The sequence below is a fragment of the Cloeon dipterum genome, chromosome 1 (assembly GCF_949628265.1).
Source record: "Cloeon dipterum chromosome 1, ieCloDipt1.1, whole genome shotgun sequence".
Classification (NCBI taxonomy): Eukaryota; Metazoa; Arthropoda; class Insecta; order Ephemeroptera; family Baetidae; genus Cloeon; species Cloeon dipterum.
The window spans coordinates 33,891,527-33,911,424 of NC_088786.1; the positions used below are offsets into that span (position 1 = coordinate 33,891,527).

The 19,898-nt window shown below is 40.6% G+C and overlaps 1 protein-coding gene across 2 annotated transcripts; it reads left to right on the forward strand.

Annotated features, from left to right (window-relative positions):
- Positions 1-1,730: 1,730 nt before the first annotated feature.
- On the forward strand, positions 1,731-19,860 carry LOC135948102 (kinesin-like protein KIF18B). 2 transcript variants are annotated; one of them, XM_065497177.1, is made up of 10 exons: positions 1,731-1,890; positions 2,053-2,253; positions 2,367-2,419; positions 17,311-17,452; positions 17,504-17,733; positions 17,785-17,954; positions 18,010-18,927; positions 18,982-19,173; positions 19,233-19,653; positions 19,714-19,859. In XM_065497177.1, exons 4-10 carry the CDS (start codon positions 17,322-17,324, stop codon positions 19,716-19,718), a joined length of 2,067 nt encoding a protein of 688 aa, XP_065353249.1. In that variant the 5' UTR covers positions 1,731-1,890; positions 2,053-2,253; positions 2,367-2,419; positions 17,311-17,321; the 3' UTR covers positions 19,719-19,859. The 2 variants fall into 2 exon arrangements, with proteins under 2 accessions (XP_065353249.1, XP_065353248.1); XM_065497176.1 differs by lacking the exons at positions 1,731-1,890; positions 2,053-2,253; positions 2,367-2,419 and adding an exon at positions 16,824-17,073 and having other exon boundaries at positions 19,714-19,860.
- Positions 19,861-19,898: the final 38 nt, after the last annotated feature.

Sequence of the window (19,898 nt, forward strand, 5' to 3'; positions counted from 1 at the left end):
TTGATTTTTTTCGCAATTCACTTGCTTAGAAACACCAAGAGGGCCTAGGGTAGACCAAGGAAGGTCAAAATCGACCTTCAGGGTCTGTCCCTGACGTGACCCTGAGATACAAAATTTCAAAAATTTCCAATTTCATCGAACTTGGTGTCTTTTTATAGGTTTTCACCACTGTACAGCTCAAATATACAGCCAAAACAGCCGAATGAAAATCCTGAAACCAGTTCTTGAAGTAATTGTGGTAGACATTCATCCAGACGTGATGTGCAAAATGGTCAAAATTTTAAAATCTTAAATTTATGAAAAGATGCTTCTATTTTGCACACATGAAGTTCATAATATGTGTTGATAATAAAGGATCTTATGCTTAATACTATGAAAAAATGTTATTAAATGCACTGGCAAATAAGCTACTTTTAAAAACCAAAAATTTTTGTTTCCTTTCTTTTTCAAATTAAAAATTTTAAACATGTAATTTATTTGTTATTTGCTCAAAATAAATTTTTTCACTTTTTAAAAAAAAACAATCGTTTATTTTTAACACTCAATATGAACTTTGTGTGTACAAAACAGACGAATCATATCATAAATTAAAGATTTCAAAATTTGACCATTTTTAACGTCTGGATTTTTGGCTAGTACCCCAATTATTTCAAGAACCGGTTTCAGGATTGTAATTCGGCAGATTTGGCTGTATATTTGAGCTGTACTGTGGTGAAAACCTATAAAAAGACACCAAGTTCGATGAAATTGGAAATTTTTGAAATTTTGTATCTCAGGGTCGCGTCAGGGACAGACCCTGAAGGTCGATTTTGACCTTCCTTGGTCTACCCTAGGCCCTCTTGGTGTTTCTAAGCAAGTGAATTGCGAAAAAAATCAACTTGAAGAACGAGAGGCAAACTCGCCGCTCAAAGTGCATGCGCGGTCAAGCGGCCTCGAGCAGGTTTTCAAACTTCAAATTCGAATTGCAGCAAAACTATCGCGATTGCACCTATGAAACTTGGTGTACTTGTGCAGAATTTCACGGGCTACATTTCAGCCCTGAACCCCAAAAAAATCGTAGGGGGCTATCATCCCTTAATTTTGAATTTTCAAAAAAAGGTCGCAAAAGGTGACCTTGACCTTCGACCTGCGAATTTTTTGTAAATGCAAAACTTGTTCAGGATCAAAAACTAGGTTGGATAGTGAAAATTTCAAGGTGATACCTCAATGCAGTCAAGAGTTGCAGTTTAGAATTCATTGACACAATTCGTTTTTCGGGTATTTTTGAGATACCGAAAAAATAGGGAACGCCCCCATTCCCGAGCTTCAAATTTGGAATTTCACCATCTATTAACAAGTACTTTAAGCAAATATGACTGCCACCTAAAAATTTCCACGCTGAAAAATCGCGTCCAATCGACCTCCAATCTCGCAAATAACTGCTCAATAAATATTTATTTTTTAATTCAAATTAAAAGTTTATTTGGCTTTTAAATTAATTTCCCAAACTTATAGCATTGTTTTGAAAGAACAATAAAATCTGTCTTCATTTGGACATGCTTTTTTGCAATATTCATTTCCCGCCTGTGGCTAAAATTAAATTTGGGTGCATTCGGCAGCACTCGTGATTGGTCAAAATAATTTAAATCGGCCAATCAGTTCCATTGTTTTCACTTGAAAGTCTCAATTCACAGCTGGCATGCATTTAGTTTCCCGCGTATGGTTCTGTGGTTAAGTTCGTTATGCGTTTTCTCCGTCATTTTTCAGTCTTTTCAGCTGTGTTGTGTGCGTGAAATCAGTGCGATAGTGGTGTTATTAATGTGCCTCGAGGAGCCTAGTGTCGAATTGTCAACATTTCGGCGGCAGAAGCCCGGTTTCGGCATCGGAAACACAAACATGAAATTCGACCCGGTAAGTTTAGTACAACTAACGTGTAGCCTGCGTGTAGCTTAGGAAAAATCGACCCGCTCACCCAAGTGACTCAAATAGAGTCACTTGCGGCCCTAGTGTCTCTAATTGAGTACTTTTTCTCTGAGTGAATTCTGTCTAAATCGGTCATTTCCACTTTTCAAGGATTTTTAGCGAAAACCGCAATGGACAGCAGCAGCCAGCACCTCCTGTGGCGTCTTGCCTGACCTTGGCACCAAGATCAAGGAGCAACGTGCTGAGCCGCACTAACAAAACAGCACGTCCTGCTGGCCGGGCCGGGCCGAGATACGATTATTGTGCTTAAGCTGGCCGGCAGCTGGTCCTGCCACTCGGTCATGGTCAACGGTGAGTCAGCTGGTCGCTGGTCCGCCTACACTACGCTATTATAGTGTGGTCTAGTGACACTGGTGCATGTTGTGGTACTTATTTGCGGCTAATGACGTTCACTTTGACCTTAGAATCGCCGAACTGGACACTGGACCGAATTGGGATGGAAAATTACATTAGAAACGTAAGTTATATGAATGTGTTAAGTGCATAAACACTTATTTTTAATTTATTGTCATTACTGAAGTTTCCTGGGCGGCTTTTAGCTTTTTCCTTTCTTAGGAATGCGAACTATTTACATGCTCATGGTTTTATAAATTATTTTCGTCCCAGAAAAATTACGTACCGCAATTTACATTATGATGATTGATAATTTAAACAAGATTATTCGCATCAATCTCTCAAATTCCCTTCTGAATGAAGAGATAAACAGCGGGGTCCAGATGTGCGATAAAATTGGTTCCCACTGCGCAGATCCAAGATGGCGTCTGAATGTGGGAAGCAAAAAGTTCTCACTGGATTCCCGTACGAATGTCAAGAGTTTGTTTTTACGATCCAAAAGACACAATTAGTACAAGTAATGCAAATTACGTCACAAAACTTGGTTCTTTTCGTGCATTTTCACGTGACCGTTTTTTCACGCCATACTCCACCGGACGCCATATCTGCGCATTGTACGAATCTGGACCCCGCTGGACATAAATGTGATTCCAATTATTTGCAAGATTCAAAACAGGCCTATTTTCTTGACCTACATTTATACGTCCATGCGTATAATAATATAATTCATCTTATTGTTAGTCAAAACTGCTTTGATTGCCTAAACATTGTATGTAGTATACAATACATTTTGCGTAGCGATGCAAAATATGCCAAAATATCGACCAGAAACTAATTTAGCAAAGTGTCTGTCTCTCATCTCAGCCTTGACTTGCGACGGCTTAAGTCGAAATTGCTTTCATCGCCGCCCCACGGGGAATCACACGCGGTATTGTAATGTTTGTCAAGCTCCGTTAATTTAGTCTGTTTGTATCGTTACGACTCGGATCTCGCAGCGATGTAAACAACGCAACTTCGTGAAGTTGAAGGGAATTATTCACTTCTTGCAGCCACGAGGAATAACAAGATGCAAGGGAATGCTCAATTAGCATAACGTAGTGTTGCAGAATTAAATGTACGGTCGAGCAGTCATGAAAACTATCTTGCTGTCAAAAATTTTTCAGCCTATGAAACCGAGAAACAGAACGCTGAATTTATTTCATGGTGAATAAATGACTAAATATTTTTGATATCATTCTATCGACCTTTTATCAGGGGTTTTTGGCGCAAAATATGACTTTTTCGGTTTAAATTCGGAAAAAACTGGGTATTTTTTGGGTGCATTTTTAGTCATTGCAAAATTGGCGAACCTTGCCTTTGATGTAATGGTTTGTTTTTGGTCTAACTAATTTTTCCACTCACGATTTTTTGAATGAACATAAGGAATAAAGGAATGGCTATCATTACACCCTTTAAGTTTGTCTGCAGGAATCATTGAATCCGATTTTATCGAATAAACAACAAATATGATCTCGCAAAGGATCAGTGTTTCTCCGTTTTGCTGCTGGGGAATTCTTCTGCTTCAATGAGCACAATAATCGTGATACCGTGCAGTGAAACTGTGCAAATAATTGTTCACAACACACATGAGTAATTTCTTACTTGGAAGTGCGAGCTCTGATTAATTGCGCGCACCGCCATGGATAATGGCTCGAGCTGATGATAGTTCTCTGCGCCATTCCAGACGGCATGCAATGCTTTTGTACTTAAAACGGAATTCTCCAGCAGAGCGGAAAGGTTTAATTGGAATCTACAACGAATAGGGACGCATTCCAAAAAATTGTTGCTGCTGCTTATTAAATTTTATTTCACGAATCAAATATCTCGTTAACATCGTACGTTTGATATCCATGGCAGGTTTAGGACAGTCGTTCAATTACACAATCTTGCAAACACATTTTTAAGAGAGAATTAAACGCAACCTAGATTGGGGTTCTTATTTAATAATTCCTTTTTTAGAATTGATTCATTTTTGATTACTTTAAATTTATCATTAAATAGTTCTAAATTTAGTGATGTGCGTTCAGCTGTTCAAAGCAATGTTTTTACCGATTTTTACGGTATTACCTAAAAGATTTTGTTTGCATTGCCGTTTTTCTTTGAAATATGCACGAAAGATTTATCATCAGAATCTGCTACTTTTCAAGTATTTGTCGATCACCATTTTGAATATTTAGCACGCTGCTAAAGAGGGTGCTAAAGAGGTGTCAAGATAACTTAGATTGACGGAAAAATGTGGGGCCGTTGTCCCGGATAATCAGGGTGAAATCTCGGAAAATCTGCCTTGCAAAATGAAGAATATCTAATGAAGCTAGAGTATCAACATTTGAACCAAAAAAATGCCTTGCAATTTTTTTAGGGAGTTTTTTTAAAAATGGGTATATTTTGAGTTTGTTTTAAATATCTAAAATATGGTTCGAATTTTTCTGACTGTCTAAATATTTTCAGGTTGGTGATATTTTTAGTTATCCTGATATAGAGGGTGTTATTGACTATGAGTCCAGATAAATATAGAGAGAAAAAATGCACGATCGGTTGATGAAAGTAGTCGGTTTTGCAATTAATAAACGTGATCCGTCACATGCAGCTTACAAAAATTCCAAGTTGCAAAATTTGTGTAAAATTGTAGCAACGACATTTTGATGAAACTGCGGCCGCTGCGTTGCCGACAGATAACGCTCGACAATAGTACAATACCGAATAATGGGGGTATTATCCGTGTGGACTGCGTGTATCAAATATGAGACCTCTGTAAGCCGAGCTGGCTGGTTGAGCAAGTCGTTGTGTGTGCATAATCCGGCTCCAGGAATTGTTGCGTTCGCTCCGAGAAGCGGACGGGAGTACTCTCTGCTTGATGAGAGGGCGGAAGGATGAGCGCGTGCGATGCTAATCACTGCGTCGTGACAAAATGAACCGCAGTGCGCCCGCTGCCTGCTGGAATATGTTATGCACAACACACAACGTGCGTGTACGTCGTGTACGGGCCAAATAAATTGCCAGCCGCACGTACGCGGCGCGCGTTCGTGGCTCTTTGAAAGTATTTTTACAGGGGCTTTTATCTGCGAGCAGCAAGCCTGGTGGAAATGAGAAAGAAGATGGCTTTTTGCGCCGCCTAACTCGCTGCCGGCGGCTCCGTTTTAAAAAGCAGCCAAATAATCTCGGCCACTAATAAAATTAGCGCCCAAAGTGGCCCTGGAGGTGCGTCTCTTTGCACCGGCTTCACGCACCCATGTGTCAAGTCCTTTTAGCGCTTTTGTACGCCGAGAGGCTCATACACGCGCGCCGGGCCTTTTATCAAATTAGATGCGCGTTGGATTAATATGAATTACAAATGACACTTTGCTCTCCAGCTCTTCTTTCCTTCGTACTCAAATTTTACACGCTTGATTCAATTTCCGTGTCAGCAATTTATATGCATTACCATCTAATGTGCATTGCTTTTCTTCATAGTGTTTTTTTAGAACCTCTGCACAGCACTTCTCGTGGGCTATGAGCTCACTGGGTCCCAGGTCCCAATAAACTGAAAGGTCTGAGTGGCCGCAAAGGAGCTTGGGCCCAATGTGGCATCTTTTCCCCTCCCCGCACCGAGGTCTTTAATTGAAACGCCAGACATTATGTTGTACAAAAATTGTTCAGTGGAAAGTTTGGTTGTTTGGCTTTTTATTTTGCTTTAGTTGTTTGCATGATCGATTTATTGCCATCAAAAAACACGGGGCTGTATGTTTTGTGGAATTAAAATTCAGGAAAAAGGAAAGTTTTCTGTCTTCGTTTTAGAATTGAAAAGTCGTGCTTCGTTTTTGTTCTAGAGACGAACTGTAAGTTTTTTTTTATGTAAATGTAAGCAACATGATAAGGCAATTTCGATTTGTCCTTTATGTTGGGCACACAATTTTTCCTATGGATTTTCTTTCACATCTAATTGTGAAGGATAGCAAAGGACTCGTGGAAAACGAAGTGCCTTTTATTGCCAACTTCTCTCATTTCTCTTCTATGAAATTACGCAGGTTTTCCAACTAACTTTGAATTAGCTTCTTCCTCGTCCGTTTTGTTGCTCTTACGAAACAGAGGAGAACAAAGCAAGAAGAGCAATTTGCCATTTACTCTGCCCCATAGTAATATTTCCTCATCAATTTCCGTGCTGCAAAAAGCAATTTATGTTTACGTTCAATTTTCAATGACGGCTGTATTAGCGCTGGCCCACATTGCAACTCTGTTGATAAGTTGTCGAGTAGAGCACGGCTAGTTTCGAGCTGAGTCGCCTTCAAAAGCACTAAGAGCCGAATGCAATTCATTGCAGCCGCTTTTGTAGCGTTTAATTCAGTCTCTCTCGATTGAACTTTCGAGGCTGTCACGCGACAACCATACATTGCTGTGCAAATAAGACCGTTCCTAGTTCTTCAATAGCGAGTGGAAAAAGGAATTAGAGAATCTATATATTCTTCACAGGATTGACGGCGGGGAAGAAAATTGCTTTTTGAACCAAAATAAAAATCGGTACTCGGCTCTTTTCCTTTTGATAAACGTCTCAATCCCAGCATGTGTTGCCAATTCATCTGTTTCTAAAGGATAGCAAATCTTTGTTTAGCAGCGATAAAAAGGTGGCCTATTTATTCTGATTCAGAATATGCGCTATTCAACGCGAAAAGAAAGCTCGATATGCCTGCTTCGCTTCACTTTCAACCGGAACAAGAGCGATGACGGTCTTAAAATCCATCCATCCGGCGGCCTCAATTTGCGGCAGTCTCGGGAGTCCTGCAGCAGTTTAATGGCTCAGCGGCTTATTGGAAAGTTGCCTCTCATTCCACAGCGGCTTCAATAAAATAGGAACCAAGGAAATTGCACAACGCTACCTGCCGCAGTTAAAAAGTTGTATGCGGCACATAAAACCTAAAAATGACATCCCTTAAGAGATTTAATCTCCGCCGACCTTGCAAAGTGTGGGCAGCATCTGTCGAAGGAAAAATAGCAACACAATTCTCCCTCCCCAGATTGTTAAAAAAGAACACAGTAAATGTATAACTTTTGGCGTTATCTCGTGCACATAAATTTCAAAGAGAATCGTATAAATTGGGAGAAAATAAACGTCCAGGGTCTACAAATTATACTGCTAGATCGGATAGTTTTGATTAGCCATTAACGATGGCTGCGCGATTTCAATAAGTTTCCAGCAGCAGGCACGAAGCGACATATATCAAACGGCAGCGGCGCCATAAATCGTGAGGGCCAAGAGCGATTACGTCGTCGGCAGCAGCAGCGAGTGTGTATGCGCCTTGTGATTAATGCAAGCATAATGCACCGGGCAAAACCGCAGCAGCTTGCACACGAATTCGCCCGAGAGATCCACTCTGGGGAGGGACGCAAAACTTATCGAGCTTATAGTGCGACAGCCTAATACATTCATGTTATAATGGAGCCGTCACATAGTGTTGGTCAACGCTCGCCTTTCGCATTCCTTGGGGCATTTCGCGTTTGTTGTGTTTAATGTGCTCTCCGACATAGTGCAGCGAGCAAGAAGCAAGTTGCCTTGTCAAAGTGCTAGCGCACGACAAGGTGTATAATATATATTGATCGAGCATATTGAAGTCGCAGATCAACGCATTCATCAAACGACTTTCAAAAAATGAATAAATATGGATATCTAAAAAAGCATAAAATAGAATTAGAACTAATTGTACGCTAAGTTTTCACTATATTTTCACGCAAATCGGAGGTTTTCACCTTTTTCCCTATTTTTCCCAAGAATATCGTTATCATTTTTTATCGATTCGCCGATTCACCACTCTGCTAGCGAAAAAATCTCGCGAAAACTCCGCAAACGTATAACATGGGCTCACGGGCCTCATTGGAGGAAGCCTAGTCCAGAAAAGGACCATGGCAGCTCATGTCATTGACACGTTTAACATTCATCCCCTGAAATTAATTCACGCATGCTCATGGAAAGGTGCACCGCAGCAAGTAGCGAGTTGGAAGGCTTTCGCAATCCTCCTGAATCGGAATGAAGAGATTCAAAAAATGTAGGTGCATATTAGCCCGCGTTCAACCACCAAACATCGCTCAGATTCTCACATTACAAGTGCACGCAAAGCATACACTTTTAGGGGTAGGAGGTGACAAATAAATATCGGAGGTGAAGAACAGTAAGTTCTCCTTTTTAACCAGAAAGTCTCTTGTCGACTATGACTAACAGAATAAAGGGACCATAAAAGGACCTTTAAACAGAATTGAAATCGAAATCAATAAATTTCTTGACAACAATTATCAATTTCAAACTTAATTAATTTAAAATTTTAAGAGAATTGTCTGAAGAACAAATTGAAATAAGAAGGAACACTTGATGCGACTTGATTGCTTGCGATTCCGGCGAAAACTGATTATCTTTCAAAATCTCTCTCTGTTGCTTAAATGAATTTCTAACAAATATCGCCCGACAATAATTACTAACAATACCCTGAACCAAAAGTGAAAAAGGAGTAGGAGCTTGGCTCCGCATCCACTACACACTAAACAATGCGAGCGTACGGCTAGAGATGTACACTAAGCAATTCCTCTCATCTTCAATTTTTGCATCAATTTATCTCCCTCTAGCTCGAGGCAAGGTCATTTGTAATTAACTGACAAATTAGAACGGTGCACTGCAAGTTTGCAAATTACTTGCATGCTTTTTGCACGCATTCTCCAATTCCCAGCCATCGAGGCATGTGATCCCATAAATGCATTCAGGTCTCGAGGCCATGAAGCGATGTGCGATCCTTTCTTTTGCTCAACATGAGTGCATTGAGAAATCAAGATCGTCAGCAAAAGCGTGTGCCTGATACGCCTCTCTCGCACTCTGCTCCGCCAGAGATGCATGTGGAGATTTTGATTGCTGCCGGCGGACTACTTGTGCCTTTTGTTGAGCTCGGTTTTTGTCTGCACCCCATTCAGAGCAAGCAAAACTTGATCCCTTTGAGCACTCTTGCGAACAAGAAGAAATCCATATACGTACAATCGAACCAGCAGATTGCATAAGGCACTCATACATGCATGTTGAGAGGTTTTTACGCGTGCCACGGTTTTACATAGCGAACTCCATTCTCTTGAAGGCGATTAGCGTTGTGCAAAAAAGGCATATCTACAATGGCATTTTATTTAAATTTATTCAAATTGATGTGTGGTATTCAAATTCCGGGTCAAAGAAGAGGGTTGTTTATAAGAAAACTTTCTCGCGCTTGAAAGAGTTTCTTTTTAGGCCATTGCAGCTAGCGACTGGAATTGGAAGCACAAAAAAGATTATTTTATGCGTTGGCATTAACAATATTACCAGACATGTTTTTCTCTACTTTGAAAAGATGCAATTAAGGCCTCACTTTCTTTTAAATATCATTATCGTTTTAAACATTGTCCTTTGCTTGGTCTAAAAAGTAAAGTGCTTCACGCCTAAATAAGCGTGGTCCTTGTACCAGCCCCATAATTAATTTCCCAGTATTTACTCTTGCAAAGTTCAATACAATAATTACATTAAAGACTATGTATTTAAGACTGCAAGTCTTACTAAATAGCTAAATAGTAAAAAGGGACAAATTTTAACTAGGAAATCATAGGAAAATCACATCATTTCACGTTTTTTTCACCTGAGATTCTTTCAAAATTCAGAATATTTTAGTGATATTTAATTCGTTCTCCCGAACGCTTAATGATCTCTTGAGCCACGTTTTTCTCTGCCTCTAAATGAATTGAGTCGCTCTCAGGAACCATTAATTGTTGTCTGGCTCGCACCCCCTAATGACCCACTGAGAGAAACAATGCATTGCAAAACACACAGGGGATTATCACATTGAATAATGCAGCTTCTCAAGTGATGTGTGGCCGGTCCGCATTATATTAGAGGCACTCCAGTGTTCCCCAGCGCTAATAATCTTTCGAGCTGCCTCTCGCGCGTTCGCACGTGTCTCTGCTTTGTTGCTCCGGCGAGTAATGTGTGTGTGTTCATCCAGGCCGCAGGACTTACAAACTGTGCCGGGGGCAGCAACCGACCCCAGCAGGGCGCAGTCCATGGCCGCCGGTAATGCGGCAGTCAGAAGCGGAATGCACCTGCGAATTATTGCACTCCTTGCTACCTTAATGCACCACCCAAGCGCTGCAAGTGGGTTAATCTGATTTTGCTCTCGCAGCTCGCCCTGCAAATTGTTGCACATGTGGAGTGAGCCCGTGCAGAAAATAGGGGGGCTTTTATCGACACATAAAATTAGTAGACACTTGATGGACATCAAGTAGATTGAGATCAGGAACACACCATTCCTTTTAGTTAAAAAATGAAAAAGAAATTAAACTAGAAGAAAAAACTTATATAAATATCTGAAAAGAATTTAAGCATATTTATTATCAAGGCAAAAATCTCTGACATCTATTTTGTCTAAAAATACTCGTAAATATTGCTATTTCATAAATTAAAATACATCTCGGTGTGTTTTCAAAGGTACACGCAGCGTATGAATACCCTGTTTCCACACAACATCCGCAATATGTGCCGTACAAAACAGGTGCAGTGCTTCGCCAGAGCATGAAAGGGTAGAAAAGCACCAACATGAGCATCCATTCTGCATATCATTGTGTTCGGGTATAAGTGCATGCTCTCGTTTTGCTTGCTTCCTCGCTGAGTGCAGCGCGAAATTGGCGCTGCGAATATGAATATGAGATATAAGTGAACCCGACTTTGTAATAAAGCACACATGCACTTCTGCGAATGGAACGACTCGCTTGTTTTAATATGCTATGAATATGGTGGTGTGTGTGTGTTTGTGTGTCATCATACGATATTTATAATGCTGCGCTGTCATTCGGCAAATTGATACACGCGCGCGGTGCAGTGCACGAGAAAGGTGCATCATGTGGTGCTTTAGCACGCGTCTGACAAACTGCCACGGGTTTTAATCCGTATAAATTCTCATTATTCACTCGCAAATAATATTCTATTGCTAATGGAAATATACCCTTTTGCAGCAGGTAGAGGAGAGTATGCGGTTTGTTGTAGCCGCTTTCCACAATTGTATTTATCAAAAAGTTTAAAAAAATACGGTTACATTACAATGCTTTGGGCGGTGCGAGTTGCAAAACATATTTCCCGAGCTGAAAAGTAATCCTAAATGCTCTGCGATTGAATATTCCTCTGATGTGATGACTTTAATTAGATCATTCGCGATAGGAACTCCATTCGGTGCGATTTGACGTGCAGCCAAGCGCTGGCAAAAATGATGCATGCAGCGATTGTGGACGAGGCTCTTCATTAAAACCGGCGCAGCGCTGATAATTATCCCAATAAATCCTGATCAGCTGATAAATTTAGCTAATCACAGCCGACGTAATGAGATTCGGTTCACGTGCACGTTAGGCTATGCTGCATGCAGCGAGAGGGTCGTTAATTACACTGGCAAGTGTGCCGCGACGAGTTAATCAAATTAATTGGCACCAGCCAGCAAAAATTCAACATGAATTACTTTCAAACCAAAACTCCTCAATCTTTTTCATTGTGTTTGCAATATTTTAAAGCGTGGCTAAAAATGATCGCAATGTTATTTAGAAAATTCTAAATATTATTTTGTTCGTTGAGCGAAACTGTAGCATTTTTTGTTGGATGCCCGAAGAGAAAGATTTTTTGCCAAGAGAGTGAATTCCAATATCGAGTAATGCGAAGAATCTGGGAATTTGGTGCGTTGGCTTGCCGAAAACTAATGCTCCGTGCTGAGAGTTGTGAGTAGGAGTAAGCAGAGTGTAGCCCAAATCGTGATCCCCTGCACCACGTGAAGCAGCTTTTTACTGGCGACGCGGATTGAAAGGTCAGTTTAATACTTAGTTTAATATCGGTCCCGCGTTGGTTGAAAACATATGAACTTTTGCGCTTCCTTGATTGGTAAATAAAATGTTGCAATAATTATATAGAAACAGGCAAACTACTTAACTTGATGCTCGATGTTTGTAAAGCAATAACGCTATGTTACTGATTTGTCACAAATGAGAGTGAATTATTTTTTTAAATACACGATATTCAATTTTCAACTTGAGAATGTTAATTTATTAGAACGAAATTTGATATCTTATGAAACCACGTTTAGTAGTTTTATGAAAAACATTTTCATGCTATAAAAGAAATATGTTTTTCCTGACTACTATATAACGTTGTTTAGTTCATTGGCTTAAGATTAAATCAGACACGTAATTATTCGAAAAGAGAATAATTTATTTTAATTTTTTTATTACTAAATCGGCGTTGGTGGTCCCTAAAATTGAACAATCCTTAATTATCCCTTTTAAAATATGCTGTAGAAATTTTGTAGATATTTTCTGACATATTTGCACAAATTATTTATGAAATGAATCCTCTGAGCTCTGCACGACGTTTTCTATTTTGTTAATTGCGAGGTCCGAGGTCACCGCGGGGCCTGCGCTGCAAAAGCGGAAGTTGCACCGACGGCAGGAAAAGATTTAATGGGCTTCTGCCAACACACTGTTTTTTTCCGGAGGTGCCGAGCGGCGGTGCAACGAAAATAGTGTATAAAGCGGAATCATGCCGCTCATGAGCTCGTAAAGTACGGACGGCACTTTCTGGCACAGTTTAAACTCCAATAATCTGATAAAGTCGCCGTTTACGTCTGCTTTATGATTGCACGGCTGTAACTTTTAATTTTTCTGCGCCGGTTACGGCCGGCAGATTTTGCAACGCGATACACCCTTTGGCTTTATCCATCCGACACAACACGCACCGACGCACCAACATTAAATCACTGACAGGGTCATTATATTTACAAAGTCGTACATTATGTGCATGCGTACGCTGGTTTTCTGTTGTGCCACGTCCATTATTACACAATGTACATGCCAAAAACCGGCGGCAGAATTTATAGTTTATGTTGTGATCGCTGGCCCTTTGAATCAACTGGTTGTGTGTTGCTATAATACTGCCTGCCTCAAATTTCGGCTTTTATCTTTTCTCCTTCAACGCTTCATAGAATCTCAATTTAAATTCTACATTAATCTTAACATGCAGGTTAATTTCCTCTTGGGAAAATATTTTAAAATGAAAAAAAAAATCAATTTATTAAGTCCTCTAATGAAAATCACCGCCGGTTTGAAGTTTAATTTCAAGGAAGTCTAAATACGTATTGGACGCAAAAATATCTGGAATATCAAAACAGAAAATAATATTGAACTTGTCTCCAAAGCATTTTATTTTAAAAAAATCTCTTTTGAAGCTGTATTTTTAATAGCTGCCTTTCAGGAGGTTAAAACGTATTTATTTTGAGTGTGATGAATCTTGCTGATTTATTCTTGCCGCATCAATTTGAACTATAGAATGATCCTCTTTCACTAAAAATAGAATCTTCCAGAAAAGTAGGTCTCGCAATACCGGGAAAACACCTTGCTGAACTTTTGTGCCTGTTTTTTTTTTAGTTTGGTCCAGAAATCCGCTCACCAGCAGTGCCAAAAGACTTACCAACCCACGCGATACATTCGTTAAAGTGGCTCAAAAACAAAAATAATGGGCCAAAACCGTTCCTCTCTTTCCTAGTAATGCCGAGTGCTTGTTTTCCGGCTTCTCCGCGTGGCAGTTGAACGGAAAGGAGATCTTGTGTTTGTTGAAGGCATCGATTGTTAATTAAATATTGGGCCGTCAGTTGACGGCAAAGAGGTTCGGTGGGCTTCCACTTCCAAAGAACAACCCGCTGTTATAGAGACTGATGAAGATGCCTCTCACGTCAGTGTCTGCTGGCAAACTTTTAACAGTTCGTCTCTCGCTTAGTTTGTAAGTGCGTTCCAATTGATTGCATTTGGGCAATATGGCAATACGGCCTCACGGGAAAGTGAAAGTGGAACTTTTCATCGCTGTTTTCCGCTCCCTTGACACAAGCCGCGTCACTCTCGCTTGAACGCAAATTGGCTCGCATTAAATGCAGATAAAAGGAACGATAGTAGTGTTTTACATTCGCGAGCCTCACTTCAGCCCGATATTTTCCCAATTTATTTGAAACGCGTTAAATATAAAACTCGTAGAAATGACAGTTTTTATTCTCTTTATTTGGTTAAGTTTTAAAGCGGTATTTCTTGGAATGGCTTGAATTTATGATTTTTCGCCGGAATTCATCAGAAATTCGATTAAATGGTGATTTTTTAACGCTTTTTCAATTGTATTCTATTAAAATATACCTTGATGGCAATACACCGTTCTCATCAATTTAATTCGCACTCGTAACAAACAAAATGGGGAAAAAATAACTGAAATTTGAAATTTATTTCAAGAAAATAAATAATTGTAGGATGACGTCTACAAGCGTTGCAAACTGGAGGGGCTGAAAGGTGTATTTCCATCGAGTAGATTTTTCCCAAGCTTCGCTATCAATCTCCCTGGGCGGGCGGGGTTGATTTACAGAGAAAAATGCAGGCAAATTAATTTCACACGCCAGGGCCTACAATAGCAATTTATCAGGCGCGGTTAGCGAGAGCTGAAGCGTCGGCTCTCCTTCGCCCTTTTCTCGTTGTATTTTACGTTATTCACAGCAGAAGGTGAGATGTCTAGACCTGACTGGCATGCAGACGGGGGTGTGTGCGTCACATTACCCCATCGCGTGTCTACGACCAATCTCAATATTCTGCCAGCGTGATTCCCTTTATATGCTGTCTTCCTTTAACACCTTCGCTTTAACACACCTTTTACTCGCACGACAGCGAACTAGTTATTGACACCTCCATAAACCGACATATTCGAGAGGCGCAGGCGAAAACACGCGGCAAAGGGGCCCTATAACGTAAAATACCGTGTCAGCAAATCTTGCGTCTCTATATAATGCACCTGCTGAGCAAATATTTGCGATGAGCGCGTGAGCAGAAGTGGATTTCAAGGAAAATCAGTCAAACTTGATTCTCCGCCTCATGGAAGCCAGATGTGTCAAATTAAAAGAAAAGAAAAAATTTAATATTCCTGGAGCTAAATGATTTAAATTGTTTTTATGGGATATTGCATCATGTTTCTGGTTTCTGGGCATAGAGAATTTATTCAAAAGAGAAAATAACTAAATAAAAAATATGCTCAACTTATTAGGAAGTACACTCGAAATAAAATTAATTAGTATATCAGGTCAAGATGCAGCCTATGCATTCTTTCATCGAACAATTTTAGGCTCAAAATATGTCAGCAATTCCACAAAAGGAGCAAGCATCCATGCCAAGTATTTGGAAATTTCTCACATTCATTGCGTGTAAGGACGGTAAATTGCGTGCGCTCATTAGATTGGGAGAACAGAGCAGGCTAAAGCAACATATATCGTTTTAGAGTTGTTTTCTTAAGTCGTTGAGCTGAAGTAGAAATTTGCTCGAATTATTTGGCCGCTCTGTTTTTTCTGGCCAAGCTTTTTCCCGCATCGGTGAAAATCCATCGGTCGATTGGTTGTGGAAAAGTAATAAAAAAGCAAGTGTCACGTTGCAAGAACTGTCGGTATGTTAATTTAAGCAACGAAAAGGAGTTGAGTGTGCATGGGCACGGGCAGCAAAAATATGTTTCTACGGGTCAGAGGGTCGATGATCATGTAATATTCAGCAGGGCAGTCTATATGTTTGGTTAGGGTGCTCGTTTTGTTATAAAGCGGGCGCACACACGACTTTTCTTGCGTGCGTAGTGAGTACATACACAGGAGTGTATTTGCGAGCAGCTTCGACTCGGCCGCACACACAAACGCATATTTTTCGTTCGCCGATCCACACCCTTGTTCAAACATACAAGAGTCTGGAGTGCCGGCTTTAGCACGAGGCTGCTTTTCGGCGACTTGTTGTGTATGTCTTCCCAGTAAGTAAGGCGATTTTGACCCTCCCGGGGCGTATTCGAATAAAAAAGCGAGCCACTTGCACTCCCCAGAGAGGAAATGAGATCTTAACTCCTTTTCCGTTAGTTTGACCCGACAACTTCCTCTTTGTTTCACTCCGAGGCTCTTGCCATTCTAAACTGCATATGTTGGGATTAACGCGATGCGGCATTTGGAAATTCTGGGAACTCCGCTTCTTCGAAATAAATTTCCAATTAGTCTCGTGTCTACTAACTAATGTATACTAAAAAGGCAGCAGAACTGCTATCAGAACTTGAAGATTGATAAGTCAGGGCAGGGAGGTTAAAGGGCAGAAAATGCGATGAGTGCAAACTCTATAAAATTAATATTGAAGGCAACATCGTCAATAAAAACTTTTAGCTCTCGTAAAAGGGATATAATCCACTGAATAATCTAATTAATAATCTTTAAAAAACCAGTCTCAGTTGAGCTGTAAACTTTTTATTTAAAAAAATCCGAGAGGAATAATTGTGTTGTATGGGACAGTTATGCTTCAAAAAAATTAGAATGGCTGAAGTATTTTATAAGATGAGAAGATATTTTTCCTGATTCCATTTTTACAAATTTGTGACGAATTCCGTAAACATTCCACACATCTCTAGAGCCAGTCTTTCTCCAAAGTTGAGCGTGAGGCGCGTTTGGTGAGACACGCCATTTGCACGGCACACATATGACTCTTATCAGTTAATACGCTATCGAAGGCTGAATTTATAGGGGTGAACGTTTATGTGTGTTGGGGAGCAATAAATCATGAGAAAAGCGTCATTGCCAGCTCCACCCTCGCCCGGCAATTCATTTCTCTCTGAGAAGGGTGGTTATGCAAAGGGCGCTCCTCAACTTCACCACAAACCATTCCACGCAGGAATTAGGGAGTTTGTGCTCATAATTAGCGGTGCTTAGCATGTTGAGGTCGAAGACGTGTATTTCAAATCAATTTTGTAATTTAATCTTTTTGATGGATGGATACATATCCATTTTTTTAATGCCTTTGTTAGAATTTAATCATAAAAAGTCAGCTTATTGTTTGTGTCCTGTTAGCTGTAATTGTTGCAAGTATTTTGTTAGTAACTGCGCATACTGCATTGTTTTAGTTTTTCTTGTAAAATTTAATTTCAGACCCATTTTGCAGGTAACTCCAACATGTATGCCTGCCAAGGTTCTTCTCAAGGCTCAGGATCTACAGCATCTTCAAAAAGATCCACTGTTCAGCATGTCCCACTCAAAGTGGTCGTGAGGGTGCGTCCATTGCTGGGAAATGAGGCCCGTGCTTGGTAAATTAAAATTATTATTTTTAAGTAAAACTAATGATTAGTTTATCTTAGGAACACAATCAGGGTGCTCAGTGACCAGACCCTTATGCTTGGCCCAAAGGTTGAAAATGCCGCCGCAGATGCCTGGGGGCATGACTTTGCTGGAGACAGGGCTAGGGGCAACAAAGACCTCATTTTCGGCTTTGACCGCGTCTTTGGACCAGACTGCAACAACAGAGATATATACGGCGCTTCGATCCAGGAGACCATTTCCAAGCTAATCGACGGCTTTAATTGCTCCAGTAAGCTACGTGCAGTGTAACTCATTCAAAAATTAATTTTTTCCTGTTTAGTTTTTGCATATGGGCCAACAGGATCAGGCAAAACTCACACCATGCTAGGCAATCCAGATGAAAAAGGATTAATCTTCCTGCTCTTGAACGACATATACACCAGGATAGAAAATGAAAAGAATATCTCATTTGTGATCAACGTTTCTTACCTTGAAGTGTACAATGAAAATGTAAAACGCCACTTTTAATATTTTCCTATAATTACATAAAAACTTCCCACCACAGGTCAGAGATCTTCTCAGCCCCAGTTCAAACTGCCTGAAATTACAAGAGGATGGATCAGAGATTTTCGTCCAAGGTCTGCGCTGGTTTTGTCCCTCAAGTCTGGAACAAGTCATGCTGATGCTTCAAAATGGCAATTCCCAAAGGACCCAACACCCAACTGATGCAAATGCGGAATCTTCGCGATCGCACGCTGTCTTCCAGGTGAGAATGAAGCTGACTAGGAAGGATGAGAACGGCACTTTGGTGTCAAAAAATGTGGTCAGGCTCAACATGATCGATCTGGCTGGATCTGAACGGGCAGCTGCCAACAATAACAACGCCCAGAGACTCCACGAAGGCGCCAACATCAACAAGTCGCTCCTCGCCCTCGGCAACTGCATCCAGGCCCTCGCAAATGGCCGTAGTCACGTGCCGTATCGTGATTCGAAGCTGACAAGACTGCTGAAGGGGGCTCTAGGCGGAAATTCGTACACCGTGATGATAGGCAATGTTTCGCCATCAAATAGAGCGTACGAGGAAACATGCAATACACTGAGGTACGCATCCAGGGCCAAGGACATCAAGAACTGCATCCGCAAAGTCGTGGAAAAACCTGAATGTGTAGTAGCTGGATTGAACTTGGCTCTGGATCAAGCGCACAGAAAGATTGCCACCTTGACTGCTGAAAAAGAAGAGCTGCTCAACAAGATTTTGGCTGCAGAGACAACTCAAAAAGATGATCCACTAGAGAAAATGGAAACCTTGTTGACTATCATGAAGGGCATTCTGTCTGCCAGACAAGCTGAAGCAATCGCCACAGACTTAGCTGCCACTCTCGAGTGCCACTTGGAAGAAATGTCCGCCAGATATGACGAGAAGATAGAGAAAATACAACGATTGAAAAGTTTTGCTCTCTGTGGTGACATTTCTGTTGAAAAGGTTGAATTTTTCCTAAATTTTTGATCAGCTCATATAGCAAAATCACAATTTCAGATTCAAGAGCAGCGAGCCGTGAAATGCGCCTCCATGAAAGCTCAGCTGAGAGCTGCAAAGCTTGAGTTGAAGAAGGCAAATGATGCTGCACTTGCTGCCGAGTTGGACTTAGAGCAATGGCTGGTGGAGAATGAGGAGCCATGGGCTGACCTCATTGGAGTTTTCAAGCAGCTTCAGGAGTACAAATCATTGGTAATAAACTTTTGAAACTCTAAACTACACGCAGTACATATTTCATGTTTTATTCACAGAGTAATTTTGTGGTGTGTCGAGTGCAGAAGAACCACTGCAAGAATTCCCTGGAAAAGAAGGTGACGGAAAAGAACGAACTTCACCAGATGGTTTGCCTGATTGCAGAGCAATACTCAAAAATTTTCAACCAGAGAAGATGCAATGTGACCGAAGAAATGATGAGCAACTACCGCAAAATCCAGGACTTGATTAAAAACAACCATCAAGATGCAAGTGAAGGCCTACCACTGCAAAGCCCCACAGAGCAGCACCAACCACAGCCTTTCAATTTCAGAGACACGCCAAGCTATAGAGTTCACCCCCACAATCAACGTGCTGCCACATACCGCCCACACATGCCAGCACCTTTCACCCTCAAGGACACACCACCTCGCTCAAAGACAACTTACAGCAACTGCACTCCTCCTGCAGCTGGCTCTGGTAAAAAATGCATTGGATTCATTTGTATGATTGCGTTCTTATTCATACTTTATACCTTAGAATGAAGAACTGCTAGATGAATGGGGCCCTGCTGAGGTTTTATCCTTTTACATGAGATAATTTTTAATATTTGAAATGAAATTACACTAAATTACACACTTTAAATGATCATTATGAATTTGTTTTACGTATAACCACAATAAAAAAATGTTATAGCATCTTTTTGCCATTTTTTTCCCTAATAA